This window comes from Argiope bruennichi, chromosome 9 (assembly GCF_947563725.1).
Source record: "Argiope bruennichi chromosome 9, qqArgBrue1.1, whole genome shotgun sequence".
In the NCBI taxonomy this organism is placed as follows: Eukaryota; Metazoa; Arthropoda; class Arachnida; order Araneae; family Araneidae; genus Argiope; species Argiope bruennichi.
In genome coordinates, this window is record NC_079159.1 from 27,793,283 (window position 1) to 27,816,244 (window position 22,962).

The 22,962-nt window shown below is 28.3% G+C and overlaps 1 protein-coding gene across 4 annotated transcripts in view; it reads left to right on the top strand.

The window, feature by feature from the left end:
* The window catches only part of LOC129983804 (GTP-binding protein Di-Ras2-like), a 132,676-nt gene that overhangs the window by 96,663 nt on the left and 13,051 nt on the right, over nt 1-22,962 (top strand). For all 4 annotated transcript variants that reach the window (XM_056093444.1, XM_056093443.1, XM_056093441.1 and 1 more), the window contains exon 3: nt 2,641-2,789. In XM_056093444.1, the coding sequence (XP_055949419.1) occupies nt 2,641-2,789 (149 nt within the window). The remainder of the gene's footprint in view (nt 1-2,640; nt 2,790-22,962) is intronic.

Consider the following 22,962-nt stretch of genomic DNA (forward strand, 5'->3'; position numbering starts at 1 on the left):
ATAATATAAAAAAGATGAAATTGCATCTCTAAATTTTAAAATTCAAATATAAAAAAAAAACTTTTAAACTTTTTTTTTCAGAAATATTACACACAAGATCAATTTAAGAAATGATTTCAAATTAAATGCTAAATATTAAAAAGTTTTCTTGGCAATGTAATGAAAGACTTTTAGATTTCACCAGATTATTAATTCCATTATTTTCTTATTAAAACAATTCGCATAGTAACATTTTAGGATAAAAGGCTATTTAAAAGATCTAAAGAGTAAAAGTAATTTATTTTAAAAAATGCTCAAATAACAATAATTTTTCAAAATTATATCATTATATTATTATTCAATGGCATCTTATCTTCTACGTCTTTTTTAAATTAATTTCTTTTCTACCCTTAAAGATTTCCGATAAGAATAACAATATTTGCTATAAATACTTTCAAACTAAAACGAGTATACAAATCTTGCCCTAGGTTAGGAAACATATTCATAGAACAGACGCTAAAATTAACATATAACTCATCGACAAGCGTTTTTTATTTTTCATAAACAATATCCAGTCTTCTGAGAATTATTTTAAGCAAAAATTCTTGAAATATTTTTCTTATTTAATTAAAAATGAAAGCATATTGAAATTTATGGACGCTTTTTTAATTGCAATACATAATTGTTGTGCGAAAACTTTTGTTCGATGCACAGAAGTTTTATTCCATACAAAGAACTATTTTTATATCTAAATATCTATTTTTATCCTAAAAAATGTTCGATATATAGTTATTTTCGATCTGTAGAAGCTTGATATATGGGGGTTTCATTATATTTTATAATTCAGAATGGTATAAACCATTTATAAGGTTATTCCTCTTTTGCAGCAAATTGCATCTTTATTTTTTATGAGATAAAAAAAAAATCTTTTTCTTTTTTTTACCATTTTTTAAAGAATACAGAAATCTGAAGAACACAAAATCAAATTCACGATTAAATGATATATGAGATTTAAGGGGTAAGAGAAAAAAAACTTTATTACAAATAAATTAATCAAACAATGAAAATGACAATTTAATACTTTCTCAGACCACATTATTTAAAACTCATTGAAAAAAGAAAGTTAGATACGATTTCCTACTACGAATCTTTATTACCAAGTATTTCTAAAACCATAAAAAAGATATTTTGGGCTCTAGAAATGATTGATTTCTTCTCTTAGTGAAATGAATCAAACGTTCATCTTTCTGCTTGCGTGCATATCAACTTATCAATCTTTTTCAATATTTCTTCACTATGCAAAATCTTAGAAATTGGAATTTGCTTATTTAAGAAATAATGACATGTATATATTTTTGAAGATTATTAAACTTTAAATTATTTATATCACATAATATTTATTATTATTTATATGAAATAATTGTGTCTAATTTATATCTGCATTACCCACATTAAGAAAATATATCAGCATTCGAAAAAAAGCAGCTATTTAAATTGATAAGAAGTAGAAATTGCTCAACAAATAGAGTTTAAAGGCATGAATGCTATATTATAATAAGCAAATATATAAGATACAAAAAAAATTATGTGCAGCACTTATATAATGATGCCCAATGAGATTGGTAAAATACGATAAAAATTGCTTAGAACTTCCGATTGCCAAAATTAGTTGTAGCCAAAAATTGCCAAAATTTATCAGAAATAGAGTAATTTTGTTTAAAATGAATACCAGCGAACAAAATTAAATTAATGAAAAAAGCAAACAAAAATTTAGACTGGAATTACAAGTTTCGTAAATAATAAATGTACTGACAAATCTATTTATTTATATACAGAAAAGATCTATTTATAAAATAAAGTTCAACTCAGAGTTCAATAAATATTTACAATTCAAAATACCATTAAGAACAAACAAAAAAAACAAGTGTTGTAACTTCATTAGAAAAATCTATTGTACAGATGAGCATTTCTGAAATATCTACAGAAAAATACTTTCAAGAATTCTAATATTTTGTATAAATAAAAAAAATATATAATTCATCAGAAAATTTTTAACATCTTGTATATTTTCTTTAAAAGTTTCTAATCACTAAATGCTTCTAAACATGTAAACAAATTTCTGCGATTTTCAGATTTTATAAGAATTCAATTTTAATTTAGCACCTTCTTTAAAAAGTCTTTATAGAAGCAGACAGAATAAGATTGGTAGACCAATTTATTTTGGCCAATTTTTAATAAAGAGATCTGGCAATAAAATCTGGGTTTCTCTTTCTAACAAATTCTAATGAAGTTATCAAATATTTTATAAAATTTGAATTCTTACATCATCTTTAAATTTATATGAATTTCAAAAAAATATTTTTTAATTATTACTTTTTATTAAATACTTTAACAACAGCTTTGAACTTCCTCATTTTTTTTCGTCTGCTTAATTGTTTCGCAGCTGCTTCAAAGCTTCACATAAAAGCAAACGATAATTTTTCCGCTGCTTCAATGTTTTGTTTTAAATATTTTATTCAACAGTTTTTGTGTTTTTCAACGGCAGTCACTTTTGATTAATACTCCAGCAGCATTTTTTATTGTATTTTCAACTGTGTATTTCTTTTGCGCTTTTTTGGAAGACTTGTCTTCATGAAATGCAAATATATTTTGCCCTTCCAGGCCGCGTCTCAATGCCCGAGCAAAGCAACGACTACCGCGTAGTGGTGTTCGGGGCCGGCGGAGTTGGAAAAAGTTCTCTCGTCTTACGATTCGTCAAGGGGACCTTTAGGGAATCGTACATTCCCACCATTGAAGACACATATCGGCAGGTAAGCAAATTTGTTTTTTAATTATCAATACTAGTTGGTATACCCATTGCTGGTCAGCTATAAAGATTATCAGGTTAAAGTACTTTAATATTTTTAATGCCATAACTACTTTTATATAAAATATTATAATACACAAAATTATTTTATAATTTAAAAAGTTTTTTAATCAAAATGAAGCTATCGATTCTACCGGTTGATTTTTAAAGATTGCCGTGAGCTAATTTTCGCCATAATTTATTAATTTTCATTGGTTTTAATGAATGCTTTGAAACTATTGATTAGGTGTGCTTTTAAATTTTCCATTTAATATTCTTTCAGAGTTCTGCTGTTTTATTCTTATCTTTTCTTTTAAAAATCATTAAATAACTATTCCAAATTTTAGATCACTTAAAGTTCTATATTCTCATCAATTACAAAATTATTTATTACATCGTTTTAATTTAAAAGCAAGTAAAGATGAAAAGAGGTTTTTTTTATGGAACTATATTTTTAATCTAATTAAATAAACTTTAGAACTTTTTAAAAACTAATAAAGCACTTTAATATTTTTAATATAAAAGCTACTTTTATATAAAATATTAGAATAGATAAAATTATTTTATAATCTAAAATGGTTTTAATTAAAATTAAAATACAGATTGAGACAGTTGATTTTTAAAAATTTCAGAGAGCTCATTTTCTATGTAAGTTATTAATCATCGTTATATATATTCGTTACACTTTTATATTTCATCAATTCATTAACAAATGCTAAAATTTTAAAAAAGTTTAATGAACACGTTGAGGCAGTTAAATAGGTAGTTAAAACATTAAACAAACCAAATGAATAGATATTCATCTTAATCATTCCATTCACATTTGAATCGCCACTCAAATTTGACTGAAGTTGTTAATCGTCTGCTTTTAAATTTTCCATTTAGTGTTCTTCCAGAATTCTTTTATTATAGACTTATGTTTTCTTTTAAGAATCATTAATTAGCTATTCTAAATTTTGCGTCACTCAAAGTTCTATATTCGTATTAATTATAATATTATATATTTATTTAATAAATCGTAAAAGAAGCTAGTAAATATGACAGGAGGTATTTTTTATGAAACTATATATTTAATTTAATTAAATATACATTAGAATTCTTTTAAAACCAAAAATACATTGCCAAAAATTTACCAGAAAAAGTCGGGAAAGACTTTTATAAAAAGAAATAAAACCGAAATATAATAAATAAAAGCCAAATATTTCAAAGCATTCACCATTGCTTAGCAACGGAGTTTTTGTAAATTTCTTCATTTCAAAATCGTCTGCATCAATTCAGTTATTAAATTATGATAAATGAATAAAACGCTTAAGGGAAAAATGTAGAGAAATGTAATTAATTTTATTCAAAAGATAAAAATTATATTTTTGAGGAAATATAAAAGTTTTTTTGTGGAAAAAATGCTCTAAAGATATTGCGTAAAAATGGCAATATTTAAATTAATTACGAATTTATGAAATATTTAATGAACTTAAAAATTTAATGAAATTAATGAATTTTTAAACAGTGACAGCATTTATTCTACTACCTCAAATAATAAGCATGAACAATTTCGAGTAGTTCGACCAAATTGAATTAGTAGGAGATAAAAAATATACAGTGGTTCAAAAAATTGAGAGTACACCTTACTTTTACTTAATAAATCCAACTTTCAATATAAATAACACATTACCGGGAAGTGCAAACATGTTTTTATTTTTACACATAACAAATGGTTTAATTTAGAGTAAAAATAAAGAAAAATCAACGAAAAACTTCTGAACTAAAAAGTTTCAGAAGCATTTTAAATAAACATACGGAGAATTTTGCCTAAAAAAATTGAGAATACACCAATGAAATTTTTGCAATATAACTCATAAAAACAAAGCATCACTATTAATTTGCATGTCTTTTGTCTCTTATAATGGCCTCTAAACGTCATGGTACCGATTAGACAAATTTTTGTAGATATACGAAGATATTTTACTCCATTCTTCTTGCACCACTTGTTTTAAATGGGTTTTATTTCTAATTTTACGTTTTTGAACCACTTTTTCGAGTATGTCTCACTAATATTCAATGGTATTGATGTCGGGGTAAAGTGGGGGGAGGGGTAGCTGCTGTTTACAATGAAAAAGACACCATATTTTGACGTTACGTGCATTCTGTTTGGGGACGTTGTCCTGCTGGAAAATGAAATTTCCATCTAAACACAAATTTTTAGCACTTTCCTTTAGATTGTTGCGACCATATGGTTCATCCAACTTGTTTCAGAAATTTCTCAAATCATAGACAGAAGTGTAATTGCTGAAAATTGTGCGAAATGCCATTAGACAAGCTGAATATAAAAGTCGCAATATTAAAGAGAAACCGTTCATCAGCTTGCAAATTCAGAAAAAGCATTTGCAGTTTACAAAAACTCATCAATTGAAGACCAATAACCTTTGGAAGAAAGCTATATTTAGTAATGAAAGAAAACTCAACATTTTTGGCAGTGACAGCTGTCGCACCAGACGCAGAAAGCCTAATACTGCTTTGGATCCAAAAAATTTACCTCCTGTAATTAAAACATTACCTCCGTCATGATTTGAGGTTGCATGGCTTCATCCGGGGTAGGAAATTTAATTTTTATAGATGACATTATAAACGATTTGGTTTACTTGGAGCAGTCTAAAGGAAAGTGCTAAAAATTTGGATTTAGATGGAAATTTCGTTTTTCAGTAGGACAACTACCCCAAACAGAATGCACGTAACGTCAAAATATGATGTATTTTCATTGTAAACAGCAGTTACACCCACCCCCACTGTACCCCGACATCACTGCCATTGAATATTAGTGGGACATACTCGAAAAAGTGGTTCGAAAAACGTAAAATTAGAAATAAAACCCATTTAAAACATATGTTGGAAGAAGAATGGGGTAAAATATCTTCATATGCCTCCAAAAATTGGTAACCGAATCGGTACCATGTCGTTTAGAGGCCATTATAAGAGCCAAAAGACATGGAAATTAATAGTGACACTTTGTTTCTATGCGTGATGTTGCAAAAATTTCATTGGTGCATTCTCAATTTTTTGAGGCAAAATTCTGCGTATGTTTATTTAAAATGCTTCTGAAACTTTTCAGTTTAGAAGTTTTTCGTTCAGTTTTCTTTATTTTTACTCTAAATTAAACCATTTGTTATGTGTAAAAATAAAAACATGTTTGCACTTACCGGTAATGTGTTATTTATATTGAAAGTCGGATTTATCAAGTAAAAGTAAGGTGTACTCTGAATTTTTTGAGCCACTATATGTTATTTTTTAGCTTAATCATTATAAAGACTAGAATTCAGAACAAGACAAGATTTGAAATAACTTTGAACAAGATTTAGAATATATATAATATTAATTGAAAACTAATGATTTTAATACAAAATAGCAATTTATTATTATGTTTACAATAACTTAAGTAAAAAAGCTTAAAACAGAATTTAAAATAGTTTGAAATAGAATTAAGAACAAAATATAAATTACATTTATTTGGAATTAGCATTTCGTTTGCAAATTCTAAAATTATCACAAAAAAGTATGAAATGGGCATATCGTATCATTCAACCAGTAATTTTGACTTTTGGCTGGAAATTTGAAATATATTTTAATATTTTTAAAATGCGAAATGTCCCGGCATATTGTTTTTTAACAAATTTTCTTAGGTCATTATATAATAAGCATGATCTAATATGCTTTTCTTTTGATTAAGAATTTGAATGATTCTTCAATAATTTTTGGATAGCGAATAAATTAATTTAATGTTTTCATGTTAGATGAATATCGGAGTATCTTTTGAGAAAAGATTACAAATGATTATAATTATTTTTTCTTTATTAATTATACTGTTAATTATTAACAGCAAAACTGTACTATTATTAAATTGTTTTATTTAAAATTAACAATATCCGCACATGATAAATGTTATCAAAATCAAAAACCAGTAGATTTTAAAATAAAGCTATCAAAAAAAAATGAAAAAGGATTTTTATATATATTTTTAATGAAATTCAAGACAGAATTCGCCAATCCCAACCACTAAATCACTTTTAAAAAATTTTATCTAATTTGAAAGCCCATGATTTCCAGAGATATCACTAGCTGTCATCTGCCACTCTCCATTTTCCAGAGAAATTTAAAACTCTACATTTTCTAAATGAAAAAAAAATGTCATCTGAATTTCCAACAGATTTTTTACTGATTCAGAGATTCATTGTTTCATATTACTTATAACCACTAGATACGTTATTAATTTCTAACGTCTTTTTCATGAAAGATATGCCTGTTATATCTCGCGTTAAATATCTCGCCATTTGTAAAACCAATGTTTGTTTTTTATTTTGTAATATTACGTTGTAATTTTGTTACATTTAAATAACCCCCTTTGCACAGACCTTTAGTTGGAATTAAATTTAACAAATAACATATTAATACATTCTAATTTTAAATTTAATTTATAAGTGAAACTGTATTAATTAAATTCATTGTTCTTAAATTTTCCAAGTAAAAAAAATCCTCTATCCAGATTTTTCGAGAATTCAAACGTATATACAATTCAAAATTAGGAGCTATCGCAAAATCGCGATTAATAAATTCAGTAAGATTTTGCGTTCACATAAGCTTTTTTTTTCTGTATAAATTTTCATAATTTCTTAATTTGTCAACATGCCAATTCAATGAAGAAACAAAGCTTTATCGGGGAAAAGATTTAAATCTTCACTGAATGGATCAGAGAAAAGAAATCTTTGAATTTATCTGAAAAATAAGTAATTAAAAATCATTCAATAAAGCTATTTTGATGGATCTCACTATAAATTGAAGAAAAATGTTTAAATAATCACCTAAAATAATTGAAAAAGTATTAAAATTGCGATTTGAACGTTATAATTGGAATTTCAGTTGCAGAGATTTTAATTTCTGTTTTTAAAATTTTTCATGAAAAAGTAACTAATTTTTTAAAGTATAGATTCATCCCCTGTCTTTGTTACATTTTAAAACTGAATTCTAATTTTTGTATTAAAAGCGCATTTGTATACAATCACTTGATTCCAAACAAAATATTTAAAGTATATAATAATCTCTAAATTTCTTTATTTATTTTAATACCTATGTACTTATTTTACATGCTTTGGGTGATGATCTTTTATTTTATTTCACTTATTTCATGTTTGCAAAGACAGAATGTTCTTATCGATTTTTCATCTATTTGTTGATGTTAGAATTTTCTATATTTATGTATTATTGATGACAATACACTATCTCTATAATCACACGTCTCCAAAAGTTTTAACCATCCACTCTTTAAAGACTCACTGTTTAGAAATGTGATCTGCAGCGATCTACTTCCTCCTCGACTCACTACGTTTTAACCCTTTCTAGGGCCGTGGGAAGTATGCTTCCCACCAAATTTATCAATCTTTGTATGAAACTATGTAGTTTGGCATAAGTTCTGACAAATTTTTTTAGCAAAATAGAAACTAAGAGGCTTCAGTTCTTTCTCTCATACAAAATGATGTGTCTTGGTTTGTTACTTAATTATTAATTAACCAAATTAATTAATGAATCAAATTAAATTTATCTAATAAGCTAAATGAATCCCTTTTATTATTCTAATTTCAAGCCAAAAAATATTTTAACATAATATGACTAGAAAAAAAATGGCCCTTTAAAAGGTTAAAGACGGAAATTAAAGTTCATTCTAAAGTTATTTTCTAGGGCAAAAAGTTACTTTTGCTGAGAAAAAACATTTGCTATTAAGTATTCTTTTACAAAAAAGAAATTTTTTTAATGAGGTCTATATGAAAAGTGAGCTTGTTTTCGATTGTTATTGAGGATGTCAAAGAAATTCAATAGGAGTTATTTTGAATCGCAAAGAGTTCGAAAATTATGACTTGATATTTCTTTTTTTTTAATTCCTTCTATTGATTAACATCATAAAGGTATGAAAATATAAAATTATAAAGAAGATAGTAAAGGACAAAGAATGAATATAATTCTTCAAAACCTCAGTAGAAAGAAGCGAAAACTTTCGTCAAATAATCAGTATTGTCTCAATTTACAGTGTTTAAAAAATCTAGCTTAGTAATGTACTAGTCGCTTTAGGCGCCCGTTGGTTTGCTGGAGTTATTCATAAAAAATTTCCCCTTTCTCCAAATTTACCTGGAGGAGCATTTCTAACTAATAAACCATGCTTCATGGATATTTAATCACTCAACATTTAACGAAAGGAGGTGGGAAATTTCTTCATGATATCCAGGCGTCCCAAGCACTTGCCGTGGTTTCATCAAATAGAGGAGTGCAGCCTTTCAATATTCATAAGGTTATGAAGTTTTCTTTGGCCAGGCAATAATCTTTGATGATTTATTAGAAAAAAATACATTTTATTAATAAAGATAATAGATGACACTATGAATTATTTTTCCTTTTTTAATTGTACACTCATTAACCCATCAATATCCAGTATCCATTTGCAGCAGCGCTGACACATTTCTATTCTGTGCTTCTTATGCTGTGCATAAGAAGTTAATATTATGCCCATACAATCATTGTAACATGAAATTTTTAGGACAGTATTTTGTTCTATTAATTGCATAACGTGTGATGCAAAAATCATTCAAGAACTCTAGAGACAGACATTCGGGCTTAGAAAAGTCAAATTTGCCAAACGCATAGTCATTCCCTGAGTAGTAAGCGTAGTTCACTATAGGCTAGTTAAACGAAATTTGTTTCCTTTTTTTTATGTAAATAAAATTTAAGTGAATTTCAAACTATAACTTTGCAACATATTATCTCAAAAAAACCCTTTTTACAAAACCTTAAATTATTTTATATCCAATTTTCTTTATATGCAATTTCAATACATTTTTCAAAGTTAATCATACAATGGCTGATGAATATATTTTGGTCATTCGTTCACCGTTGAAATACTAAGTAATTTGCTATATTGTCAATTACCTGAAACCTTTAATTCAAAAATTAAGCAAATTTAGATTTTAAATATATTTATTTCCGAGACCTGCTTTCATATCTCTAGTTCAAATTAAATTGATGTATCTAGTATTTTATATTATATTGATATAATTTTAGGATTTAATAAAAATTTAATATAGTAGGCGAAAATAGTATTAAACAAACGTAGAGAATAAAATGAATAGTCTTATTAACAAGGTAACGCATTTAAGTTGACATTCTTCTTATAAATTCCGTAATGTAAAAATAGTCACGCATTGAATGCAATGACTGGTACAATCAAGCCAGATGACACGACAGACGAAACAAATTTAAAACTTTAAGCTACACTTTTTCGAACAAAAGTTTTAATCTACTTCTTTTTTTTACTCTTTGGTGTGCAAAGTATTCAAAGAAAAAGTATTGTAATTGCCAAAAAAAAAATTAAATTTTAGATTTTAAAGAATCTTTACGTTTCACACTTCACTGATTCAGAAAACTCATTTTTAGTATTATCTCTGTTTCAAATGCTATAAAGAGATTAAACTAAATATGTCATTAAGCCAGATTTGTTGATTTCAATCAAGTTTTGAAAGAAATCCCTTTAGAGTAAGTCTGTTCATCTGTCTATCTGTTTGGCTGTCAAAGTGCAAATGTACGGGATAACTATAAAGCATTAAAGAGCAGATAAATAAAAGTTGGCATACAGCTAACATCTAAAGTTCATTCTCAGATATCCATCAATTGATTCGAACGCGATAAGTCAAAAACACAACGAACTAAATAACGGAAATTTGGTATATCTGTCCTTATTAAAATATTAGCTCTGTGACTAGGGATTGCAATACCGGGATACCGGTATTTTGAGCCATTTCTACAATTTCGTAATACCGGTACTCACAAGTTTAAATACCGAGTTTTCGGTATTTACTAGGAATTTTTTAAATTGTAATTTTTTAAAATTGTTCAGGGATTGCCAACATAGCAAAATAGTATACGTTTTTGTTTTTATGTCTCCCTAACGGGCGAAAAATTAATTAGACTGGGATACAAAGTTGCATCGTACAATCAAGAGAAGTGATAAAATATTGTATGACAATGGATTGTAGAATCCCCCACCTTTTGCGCATGCGTTAGTATGGGTTTACTTTGACAAAATAGGAGTGAGAGGAAAGATGTTTAGGAGGAGATTCAAAACACTTTGGAGCAGTTTACTCCTAATGATGGAACGATTTTTGAAACTGAGACATCCAATCCAAAAAGCAATAATCGACATAAACCAGAAATTAATTTTTCAGATAGCGAATTCGACTTAATATCCAGAACATGTTGTTATAACTTAATATTAAAACTGGCTGTTGAGGCATTATGTCGGAGAGATTCTAATTTATTAACAGCTAATGCAACAATAAATTTCAAGTTGCAGTCACTGAAAGAACAGCACACATCACTATCTGAAGAATTATATATTACATTGAAAAATTGCACAGAAAAAAGGCATACCGAAATAGAAAATGTCTTACTGTATTTATATAATTATAATGATTTTAAAAAAGAAAAGAAAAGAGACTAACCAATTCAAATCTGATCAAGTTTAAAGTAAATTTTCTTAAAAATTTTTAACCCACAAAACCTATCCACATTCAGAAGAATTCGGTACAGTTATCGGGGATTATGATGGCACTAATGTGAAAGGAATTGGCCCTTGAACAAAAATTAAAATTAGCGATAAAAAAATTCAACAAACCAAAATACAATACAGAAATCAGCTATATCCAAAACCATCCAACGAGTAATCGATTTATTTGAAGATGATGTATTTAGAAGTAAATATTTGAAAAAAGTATATCGCGCACCGCTAACAGTACCACCAACTATCGTAGATGCCGAAAGAGCGTTTTCGACAGCGGATAATTTTTGCCCAAAATTACTTTTCAGGCTTAATAACAGTACAATTGATGCATTATGTTTTTAAGATCACATTTCAAAAATTTGTAATAGTACCACAGACTGAAAAATGATGTTAACACTTTTTTGTTTATCTAAACATTATTATTGAAAGGCTCTCCGCTGAATACTCTATACACTTTCAGTGGGTCCCCTCACATGTTGGTTTAAATTGTAATGAGATAGCTGATAATATAGCTAAGACTGCCTCAGCTGACATATTTCATGGTGATGCAACACTAACTTATTCTGAAATCTCCTCTATCAAAAAGATGGAGTCGAGTGCACTTTGGAGAGTCCCACCTGCTCACCCTTGGTACTTTGGTAAGAGTCCCGATTGGTGTCACCTTCTGAATATCTTTAGAAAACAGCAAACGGCTCTCTCTCATTTTTTAAGTGGACACACCAAATCCCTCACCTTCCAACACGGACGGAAGATCTTTGCTGAATGTCCTTGGTGCAAGGCAGATCAAGCCACCCCCAATCATATTCTTAAATGTTTAAATTTTACGATTTTTGAGATTTTAAGGGATTCGCTATTGTTTTTGGACTTTTTAGAGATTTTTGGTTTCATGGATGATTCTTTATAAACTGTTATAATTTATATGTTAAAAATTATTTTGTGATATTTACATTCTCTAATAAAACTGGTAAATAAAACAAAGAAACACCCGTGTTTTCTTTCTTTTCCTAAAATTTCTAATACCGGTATTAAAACCGGTATCCCGGTATTAAGATCTAAAAAATACCGAATACCGGTATTGAACTTTTGGTCCGATATTGCAATCCCTAGTCTGTATCAAATTTTAGTTTCAAACGGCTGACAAAAAAAAACCCGTCCAAAATATTTACTAGATTTTCCTCTCTTTGAAACATTAAATGCTCATGCTTTGGATTGAACATAAAAATCTGAGCATTCTTCATTTTCATGGTCTTGTTCAATGTTCACAAAAACTTAATGCTGCAGAGGGTAGAGATAATACTTTATAAGTAAATGTGCCAGAAAGTTTTGTGGGACAACCCCCGCTGATTTAAAATTTACATTTTATCTAAATAGAATAATATTCTACTGTTCCCTGAGCGTAGCTACTCTTAAATGATTCGTTTCCATTGTTTAATATGCTTTCATTGGAAATCAAAAGTATAAGCTCAAAAATCGTAATCCGTTTTAATTAATATGCTGCATAATCTCACCCAAATATTTCTGACAGCAACAATACGCATGGAATATTTATTTAACTATTTTCACTTGCCTCAATATCTAAATCCCCTATTTGACCTGAATTTATCCCACTAAACCTTAATTATCGCTCACTGTGCACCCACTGCCGAACAATATGCAGATAACCTCTTAAGAGACAAATGCGAAGAGTTTGCCAAGAGCAACAATGATTTATACATGCCATCGCCAGAAACTGTTTTCCGTAATAAATTCGAAACACCACAGTGAATAGGGCAATCGTTGGTGACACAATGATTGAAGGGATTTGGTTTCTAAACTCTGACCTTTACCCATGATTGACTGCAACAGATTTCACAGAGAGTCATTCAAGGCAACAGTGTAATTGGGACGGGATTTCCCATTTGGAAATGGTGCAGTTTTATTTAATTCCTCCATTTGATAACGTAATCCTCCATTTGTCAAATTCTTATCTACATAGTTTAAGGGAGAAAATTAAAATACTGTAGGGAGTGAATACTTAGAAACAGCGAAAGCAGCTCCAGGAAAAGATTGATAGTCTTACCTCTTGAATTCATTCTAATCGACTCATTCTTTTTTTTTTCGGCTTAAGAGCTGTAGTGCTAACTATAATACTCCAAATTAAAGTTTTAAAAAATAGTCACAAGATAAAAGCATAGCTTTAAAAATCAGAGGAAAAAGTTGCATTTAAAATTGAATAATGTTTAGATAAGAGAATAAAATCCTGCTTATTTTTAAAATGCAGAAAGATAAACATTTCTGAATAATGTAGATAATGGAATCAAAGTAATTTCGACGAATTAAATAAAAGCGATGGGAATTAAAATTTGAGTATTCTGATAGTACATGAAGGAAGTTGAATTATGAGCACACTGGTAGAAATAAACGTTAAATATAACTTTATAAACGTGTAAATGTCGGTGTAAAAATTCTCAGTTAAAACTTAATAATGTTAAGATAAGAGAATAAAATAGTATTGATTTTTCAAATGTAGAAAGATAAACACATGGAATTTTTCTAAATAATGTAGATAATGGAATCAAAGGAATTTTGATGAAATAATTAAAAGCGTTGAGGAATTAAAATTTGAGCATTTTGATAGTACATGAAGGAATATGCATTATGAACTCACTGGTAAAAATAAGCGTTCTATATAACTTTATAAACATGTAAAAATTGGTGTGAAAATTCTTAGTTAAAACTGAACAATCTTTAGATAAGAGAATAAAGTCCTACTGATTTTCAAAATACAGAAAAATAAGCATACAGAATTTCTCCTACTTTGCAAATGCATGTTGTTGTTTTTTATTAATTCTTCTGCGCAAAATATTTAGAATTTGAATTCTTTTATTACTATAATAATGAACAGTAAAATAAATCTTATAGATGGTACTAATAAAAACATTATACATTAAACGAAACTGCTATTGAAAGCGAAAATAAAAATCTATTATTTTTCCAAGTCTTCTGTTTTCTTGAGCTTCTATTTATTAATAACGATCATTTAACCTTCGATAATCCCTTATTTAACTGCTATTTCTTTTTGTTAAAAGTTAGTTAATTATAAGTACCCCCCCCCCCTGCAGAATAGATTCAAACAGCATTTGAATTTTGTAAATTGACAAATGGTAATTAACTGTTTTAGACAATATATCAGTATTGAAAGTTAACAAAAAGAAGGCGAAAAAAGATTAATGTTTCATATTATATCTCAGTCTTGAAAGTTGCTAGAAGAAACATGATTGCTTCATGTAATATCTTAGTCTTGAAAGATGAAGTATCAAGCATTAGACAACTTTTGAATATCAAAGTTTAAAAAGCATAACGGACAAAATTCCATTCTATCAGAATAGTTGGAAAAGATATCAATATCTCAATTGTAAGAAATATTTTTGATTTTTGAGACATTTTATTTTCAATAAAAAGTCTAACTAAACGCAAGAAGAACATTTTTTTCATTGACTGTTTATAGTAAGTATCAAAATCAGTAGTAATCATTTTTTTAAAAAAAATTCGTGCTTGATATTAATTATTATTATAATACAATTTAAGATGCACCATCTATATGCTCCATCATAACAAGCTGTATCCTGTTAACTATATCTAAGAGCGAATTGTCGCAGATTATCTAAAGAAAATTGTGGTAGAAAATCTCATGCACATTGACAAAGTGCTTAAGAAATAAAAGAAATTATAATTTATACCGCATTTTGGTTGAAAATACATATTAAGATTAAAAGTAAACAATATAAGCCAGGAGTTCTATCAATCTAAAAAAAATGCATTGCCAAATACAAATAAAAAAAAGTTTCTGAAAAGAAACAACAGAAATAACTTCTAACTGTAAGGTAAAGAAAGAATATATTAAATCAGCATAATAAGAATTACAGACTTCATCTGATTGCTCTTTGCTGCAATCCGGTATAAAAAAAATGTAAACAAAATGTGAAATTTAGGACCCCATTACTAATTTTCAATCATGCGAAGCTTCATTTACATATATAATTAAAAAACGTCTGAAATGCAGACATCAAAACAAAACGTGGGGTTTCAAATCGAAGGGAACATTTTTTTTTAAATCTGCACATTATTCCAGATGGCGCTCGGCAATTATACATACTTTATATTTAGAATTCTAAACCATTTCTTTATTTTACTTTCAACTATAAGATAACAATTAAAATAAACCCAAAATTGTTTCAAATAATATTTGAATCTGACGAAAGAATATTTAATTGTTTCAGATAATAAATCGCTCTTGAAATAAATAAATAAAAAAAAGATGTATATTTCTGCTAACATTTTTATCTTGAAAGATTATAAAAGAAAAACGATTGTTTCAGACGATATTTTCATCTGGAAAGCTGTAAAAAGAAACAGAATTGTTTCTGACAACTTTTAAATTCCTCAAACCAAAGGCAAAAAACTAGGGGATTTTTTATCTTAATTTTTTATGAAATATTTACTTATTTTTTAAACGTTTCTGATATAATAAAAAGTCCACCTAGACGTAACAAGAACAAATTCTTGTGTGTTTAAATTAAACAGAGTAGCCAGCAGCTGTCGATTTAAATGCATGATTAATATTAACGATAATGATAATAAAATTCATTAAGAGTTCCGTAAATCTTTTGCGTTAGCTTAATTAGATAATCTTTGATAAGAAAGTACGCTTTGTAAGAAATCTTCTCAACAACTTTCTTCTTTCTTTCATTTTTCTTGTCACCATCGGCAAAATTTTTCAGTGCTCACTTAAGCGTTTCCATGGCGAAAAGTTGCAAGAAACTTTGTCAAATTAATTGACGTCAACTTCACGAAATAAAAAAAAAATTATGTTAAATTTAATTAATCAATTACTTGTTTGAAGCTAATGAGATTGTATGCTTAATAAACTTCATCCAAGCCAAGAATGAATACTTTGGTGGAAGAGCTTTAGAATACATGACTGAATCTTGAAAACTTTCATTCACATTCATTAATAAAAGTAATTCAGAAGATTCTTCTAGAACAAAAAGAAGTTATGTTGCAAGTCGAGGGTTATTTATTATCATGTAAGAACATGATGTTGTTTTGGTTTGAGGGTTTTGAAGCCACAAAATGCATGGGCAGAAAATTGGCAATTTATTGCTTTTGAGGCATCAATTTTTGCGCTTTTAAGGTTAGAAAATGACAAAGAAGGTTGTCATTTGAGCAACTTATCGACACCAAAAAGTTACAACTTGGCGCGAATGCCCACTATGTACCCGATTCTCCAGTCTGGCCAATAAAGAGCAGGGTCTCAAAATTTTCAATTTTTTTAACAACTGGCAAAAAAAAGTTTTGGAGCTCAAACGATTTTTTTTTTTTTTTTTTTTACTTTGAACTTTAAATCTGTATGCGAGAATAAAGGATTAGATTTTCAGTGTGGGGTACCTTAAAAACTGTAATGTTGTAACTCTAATGTTACTTTCTGTAGTAGAGGATTTTTCAAACCGTGGTCTCAACCCAGTGGTGGACCCCACCAGAGAGAGGATATTTAGTTCGGACAACTTTAAAGTACACCAGACTCTCTTACACTGCGGTTCTTCGGTGGAATCAGATCCCAAACATACATCCCTCCGTTTCTGAAGCAGAGATGTTCCAACCAGGCTATTGCGGTGTATTAATTTCGATGCGCGATCGTTTTCATTAGTATAAACTTTTACTCTATTTGATGAGGGAACAATCCTTTTTTTCCCTTACAAAAATTTCTTTTCTGACCAATAAAATTTCATTCGAAAAGAATGTACACTATTTTTCTATGAAAAATAAATTCAATGAGGTTTCTAGAAAGTGGATCATAATGTTTAAAAGTTTGGAAAACCCTGGTCTAACATATCCAGTTGAGACGTGGCAAAGAAAAATTTCACATTTTTTATTAGAAAAGGAGATTTTAGAGAAATTAGACGCCATTTAAGAAACAAATCTGACATACTTCCAACATATGGACATACATTACTTCCTGGACGATTTTCAAGCGAAACTAATCCACATTTGTATTTATTTTGGAAAAAAAATGAAGAAAAGTTCTGCAGTCTGTCCGACTACAGAAAACATTGAAAAATTTAAATGAAATTATAATAAATCATCTATCCATATAAAATAATAAGAAAAAGCTCCCAGCCCCAACCACTATCAAATTTCAGTGATTGCTATTTCAAGAGCAAATTCGTAATCATACATAGTCAATGATCTGCCCCACCCCCCACCCTATCAGTTCCAATTTCTAAAAGAAGTCTCAAAACGATTACTTCAGTTTACTTTATCTTTGAAGGGAGGGGGGAAGATTACATCTTTTTCTTAGTTTAACCACTATAATGATTTCATCAATTTTTATTTCATATAAAAGTTTATGACTCTTAAATATATCATAGATGGTTGCCAATCCCTTTCCAACGTCTTCCACTTCAAGAGATAAAGCTTTGGTAGATTCCCCAGTCTGAATAACAGGGCCGATTTCGCATATTTTATTAGCCAATTAACTTCATCACTTTGTGAGCATAATCAACCAATCAGTATACTTTATGCATTTGGGGCAAGCACAATTTTAAATAGTGTTTTTGCTGTAATAAGATATCATTCATCAAATTTCATTGACCTGACTATTGTAATGGCCAAATAGTTGTTTGCCAAAGGAGGCTTTTACTTGCTTAAATTGTAGGTTCCAAACTAAAATTCTTGCATACGACAACCAAGTGGAATCATATAGATACATTTAGATTCTTGAAAACATTTATAAGAAATATTCTACCAGATTCTTCAGTAAAAAAATTAAACAGAAAAAACAATTAAGATATTCTTAAAAGATTTTACTGTAACTTCCAAATAGATTCAACTAACTAAACTTTGTTATGCATATAAGATATGAATACTTTATCAACATCCTTCAATTTAATGCCTTTAAATAAATTCGAGGTTGGAAAATATATAGCATATACATGAATTGGGGATATTTTTTCCGCAAATGCTTAAAGATTGCAATAGAATTTAAAGTTTAGCAAGAATCGTCAAATTACAGAAAGTTAGCAAAATCAAGATTATAGTTCTTTTTTCCATTGGAATTCCAATTTATGCGAATAGATATATTTACTTGAAGTCGGTTTTCTTCTTTAATCCAAACTTCATAAATTATGCAAGAAAAAAATCTGAAAGCACGCTTGTTAAAAATTTCATGAATAAATAACAGCAGAGGTTTTGCTGGGAACGGTGTATTTCTTTGTTTTTAAAAAAAGAGGGTAAGACGTTTTTAGAACTATATTATTTTTTTTCTTTTCTTTCATCTTCCACTTTGCATTGAATAAATTAAATATTTAAACACAAGCTCTCTCCTTTTAAACTTTGAATTTCAGTCTTTACTTTAAGCTGTATATTTATGCTTAGTCTTTGGCGAATTTTTTCAAAACATTTTTAAAGTAAAACGATTTTTTGAGATTCTTAAAATAGTTTTACTAATGCGGCAAAAAAAATGTTTTATTTTTTATGAGGTGTTTATTAAATACCAAACTATTTGCTTTAGTTCAATCACATAACAAACTACATTCATGTTTCTTTTTTTTTTTCGTACTTAATTCATATTTTCAGTTTGATCATATTTCGATATTTCGATCAATATTTAATCGCGAAACATCGATAGCTGTAAATATCGATATTTTCTATTGAATATCAGCATTCTCATAATCGCCTGGGTAGTGACAGAAATATTTGATAATTATCAATATTCCTTAATAATTCCGACAAATGTCAATATTCAACATACATTAATATTGAACGTAGAGTAAAAATGTGTTTTTTTTTATATTAAGACTGAATACAATTTTTAAAATCATATTTTACCATTAAAACATTGTCATAAAATCGGAAACGGCTTAAGTAATAAGACATGTAACGAATTAAAAAAAAACAGTTGGAGTAGTTTCCTTAAAACTTTCTCGCATACTCTCTAAGAAAGGTGTTATCCCAGAGCATGCACGCTCTGCATGGCATTGACATGCAATAATTATGAAATACTAATTTTTGGCGAACTTCAGCATCTTCACTGAATCTATCGTGTGATCCTTGAAGAATTTTTCTTCAATTAATCCCTGGCATACAGTTAATATTATTCGAAAATCAATTTTTTGCTTTAGTCAAAAATTTTCTTACCGGTTGAAACAAAAATTTTACACAGTGTTACACTTGTGGCCACAAAAACACATATCAAATTTTATATATTTAAGTCATTGTGTCTTTGAATTATTGAATTTATATATTTCTGAAAGTAAAGATCGACAGACGATCAACCCATTGTTGAATTTGGCTCAAAATGTGATAGATGATAAATCTATGTACCAAATTTTATCTGTATAACTCACTTTGTTTTAGAGTTATTGTGTTAACATATATTCAAACAGTCTGACAGACAGAATTCCTCTGTACGTATTTTGTTCAAAACTTGATAGAAATCTACAAATTGGATATAAAAACTGTATACCAAATTTCATCCATCCAGATTATAGCGTTTTTAAGATAGGCAGACGTCATAGATAAACAGGCTGACGATTTCCAAAAATGTTTTTTTCCCAACTTCAGGCCTAAAACTTCAAAATCTCGAGTTCGAAATTTTGACAATTGCTATATTTTCCCTATACTACGTATATGAGAAAATAAAAATACTATTAACTGTGTATTTTAAATGAGAAAAGAAAATAATAGCAATAATTAATTATGAAAAAAATTATGTGATTAGTATTATTCAGTTTTATTTATTATTTATTACAACTTAAACTGGAATGTTCACTTCTCTGGATGCATCTTTTTTTGCTCCAAAATTTGTCTTTACTCTCTAAATTGCAAATGGTGAAAAGTTGTAGTAAAGAGTTTTTAGTTATTTATAATATTTATTAATTTCCCTAATTAATTTTTAGACAAATGTTTTAATTAATTTAACCAAAAATCAGTGAATGAAGGCATTCTTACAATATCCATGTAAATCATTTTGAGAGATATCTCCCAGACTAACCAATGAAAACATGTTACTTCGGAGCAAATGTACCAAAGAAAGAGGTAACTATGGATATATTGTCACGTAGATACTTTAGTGTGGAACGCAATGACACACACAAGAAGTAGAGCTAAGCCAATTTATTAACTCAACTCAGAACTGAGAACACAGTGACTGAAAAATCTTCTGCTTTTATATTAGCAGGGAAAGTTCCAGAATACTTTTCTGGAGACAGTAAGAAAAGTCCAGAACACTTGTCTGGTAAACGAAAGAAAGGTCCAGTATCTTCTGGAACATAAAATAAAGGAAAACATAAAATCAAGGAATTAAATATTTACACAGACTGTGAATCGCATTGTCTCTAGTGGGATTCGAACTTACAATCTCTTGATTATGAGATCAGTGTTATGACCATTCGGCCATGGAGAGTCGGCAGCTCCAATCAATGCGGCAATATTAACAATAGTTCGGTTACTTATGAATATAGTCAAATAATTAGTAATTCACCGATCTTTTTGGTATGTGTTGACATCCGTAGGAGATATTAAATATTCCATAATTTCGATTTTTCACGGAACCATATACCTCTGACATAGTCAGGCTATAGAATCATTCACATTTAAAAACATTTTATTCGGGATTATTAGCGAATTCCCTTTCGATGGCTAATTTCAAACCATCCACAGTTGCAGAATTTATATCATAACTTTATTCATAAGAAAACCCCACAAAAAAGATAACCTTTGCTGTCAACTTCCACCATTGTGCGAAGGGTATCGATCGAACTTACTTATCTATTTATACCCCCTATGGCAATATTAATTGAGCTTCTTTCAACTAAAAATTTAATAATTTCATTACTGGTTTAGGTTCCTTTGTGGTTCCTCTACAAAAATTCAATTTATATTCTCTTTATCCTAATGATAATGAGGATCCATACTAATACGTTACTATCTGCTCCGTTGTAAAAGAATTATATTTTTCACCATAATTAGTTGTTTTTGAATAATCCGTAAGAAACTTACCAGCCTAATGCCAAATTCAAATCCATGGCGAGTATTATGAATATTATCCAAAAGAGAAAACATAATACCGTCATTTATTAAGAAGGATTTTAAATGCTTTCCTGGTCACTAAGCCATTTAATACGGACTTTGTCAATATATGTAACGTGTTAACTTCCTTTTCTCTTTTCCACCCTTTATCAATTTTCTTTTAAGCCGAAAAGACGTTACTTAACTGTAATTATTAAGTCCAATTTGATCACATAGCTACCTTCAGGTGGTTTAATTATAATAATAATAGCCTCTTTAATTCAAATTAATTTTGTTTGAAATTCTTGGTCCTCTTCACATTTTGACAATATCATTCAGAGAATTAACTCTCCTGTATAGAAATCTCCATTGAGAGTATCTTCTAATGTCTGTATGTAACTTTTCTACTTAAATCCCTTCAAAATACAATGGGCATTATAATTTGGATCAGTTTTAGCTGCAGATGATAAATTTCCGATATTCTTTCTCCTATGTTTCTATATATCAAAGCTCCTTGTATTCCAAAATGTAATTTCTGCATAGTTTTGTTTTATTTTTTATACTTAAATCTAATTAATTTTATGGTTATTTACAGAATATGATCTAGTTCTATTGAGTATACTGACTTCAATGAAATCATAAATACTTTCGCGTCAAAAGCAAAGATGAATTTAAATTATTTACGACACTTAAAACTTTCGAATAAGTAATGTATCGGAAGTAATGTATCTTTTTTTAATACTGTCGCGTAAATAATGTTTACTAAAATTATAACAAAATGCGATTTTAGATGTCATTGACAGATTAAAAAAAATGAGTTAATTTTAATTGATCTTTGAATCAAATCTTTAAGTGTTTATGTTTTTGGATTTTTTTGTTTTGTTTCAAGCTATGCACACAAGGTGCTAGATACATTATTAAGCATTAGTAATTATAAATATTGATAAATAAATTTAACAAAATGTATGAAGTGATTCTACTTATTATTATATATATAACAATTGCCAAGATTTTTGAATGATTTTATACGTATTAAGAAAGAATTTATTTCAATATTCATTTTTCCATATGAATCTTAAGGGGAAAAAAGTAATATAACTTTTCATTATTATTTATATGTATAGGTAACTTTTCGATGGATTAAGGAAAAGTACTCCTTTTTTAAGCATAATATAAATATAAATAATTTTTGATTTGCACTTTTCTAATATATTAAAAGTTCCACACCATCAGAATTTTTTTGAAATATTTGAAATATTAAAATTAGAATGGAGAAAAATTTTTATGTAAGTTGAGTACAAAACTTTCGAACTGATTTTACAAAATATATTTTCCAAACATCTTTTGAAATATTCTTATGATAAATTTGATATTCAATGATTCTCCATATATGATGAGCATCGTTAAGTTATTTGTAATATTTAAATTATTTCAGTTACTATGTGTGTGTGTGTGTCTTCGTGATAAAATCCTATACGATATTTCAGTTTCTTGTATACGG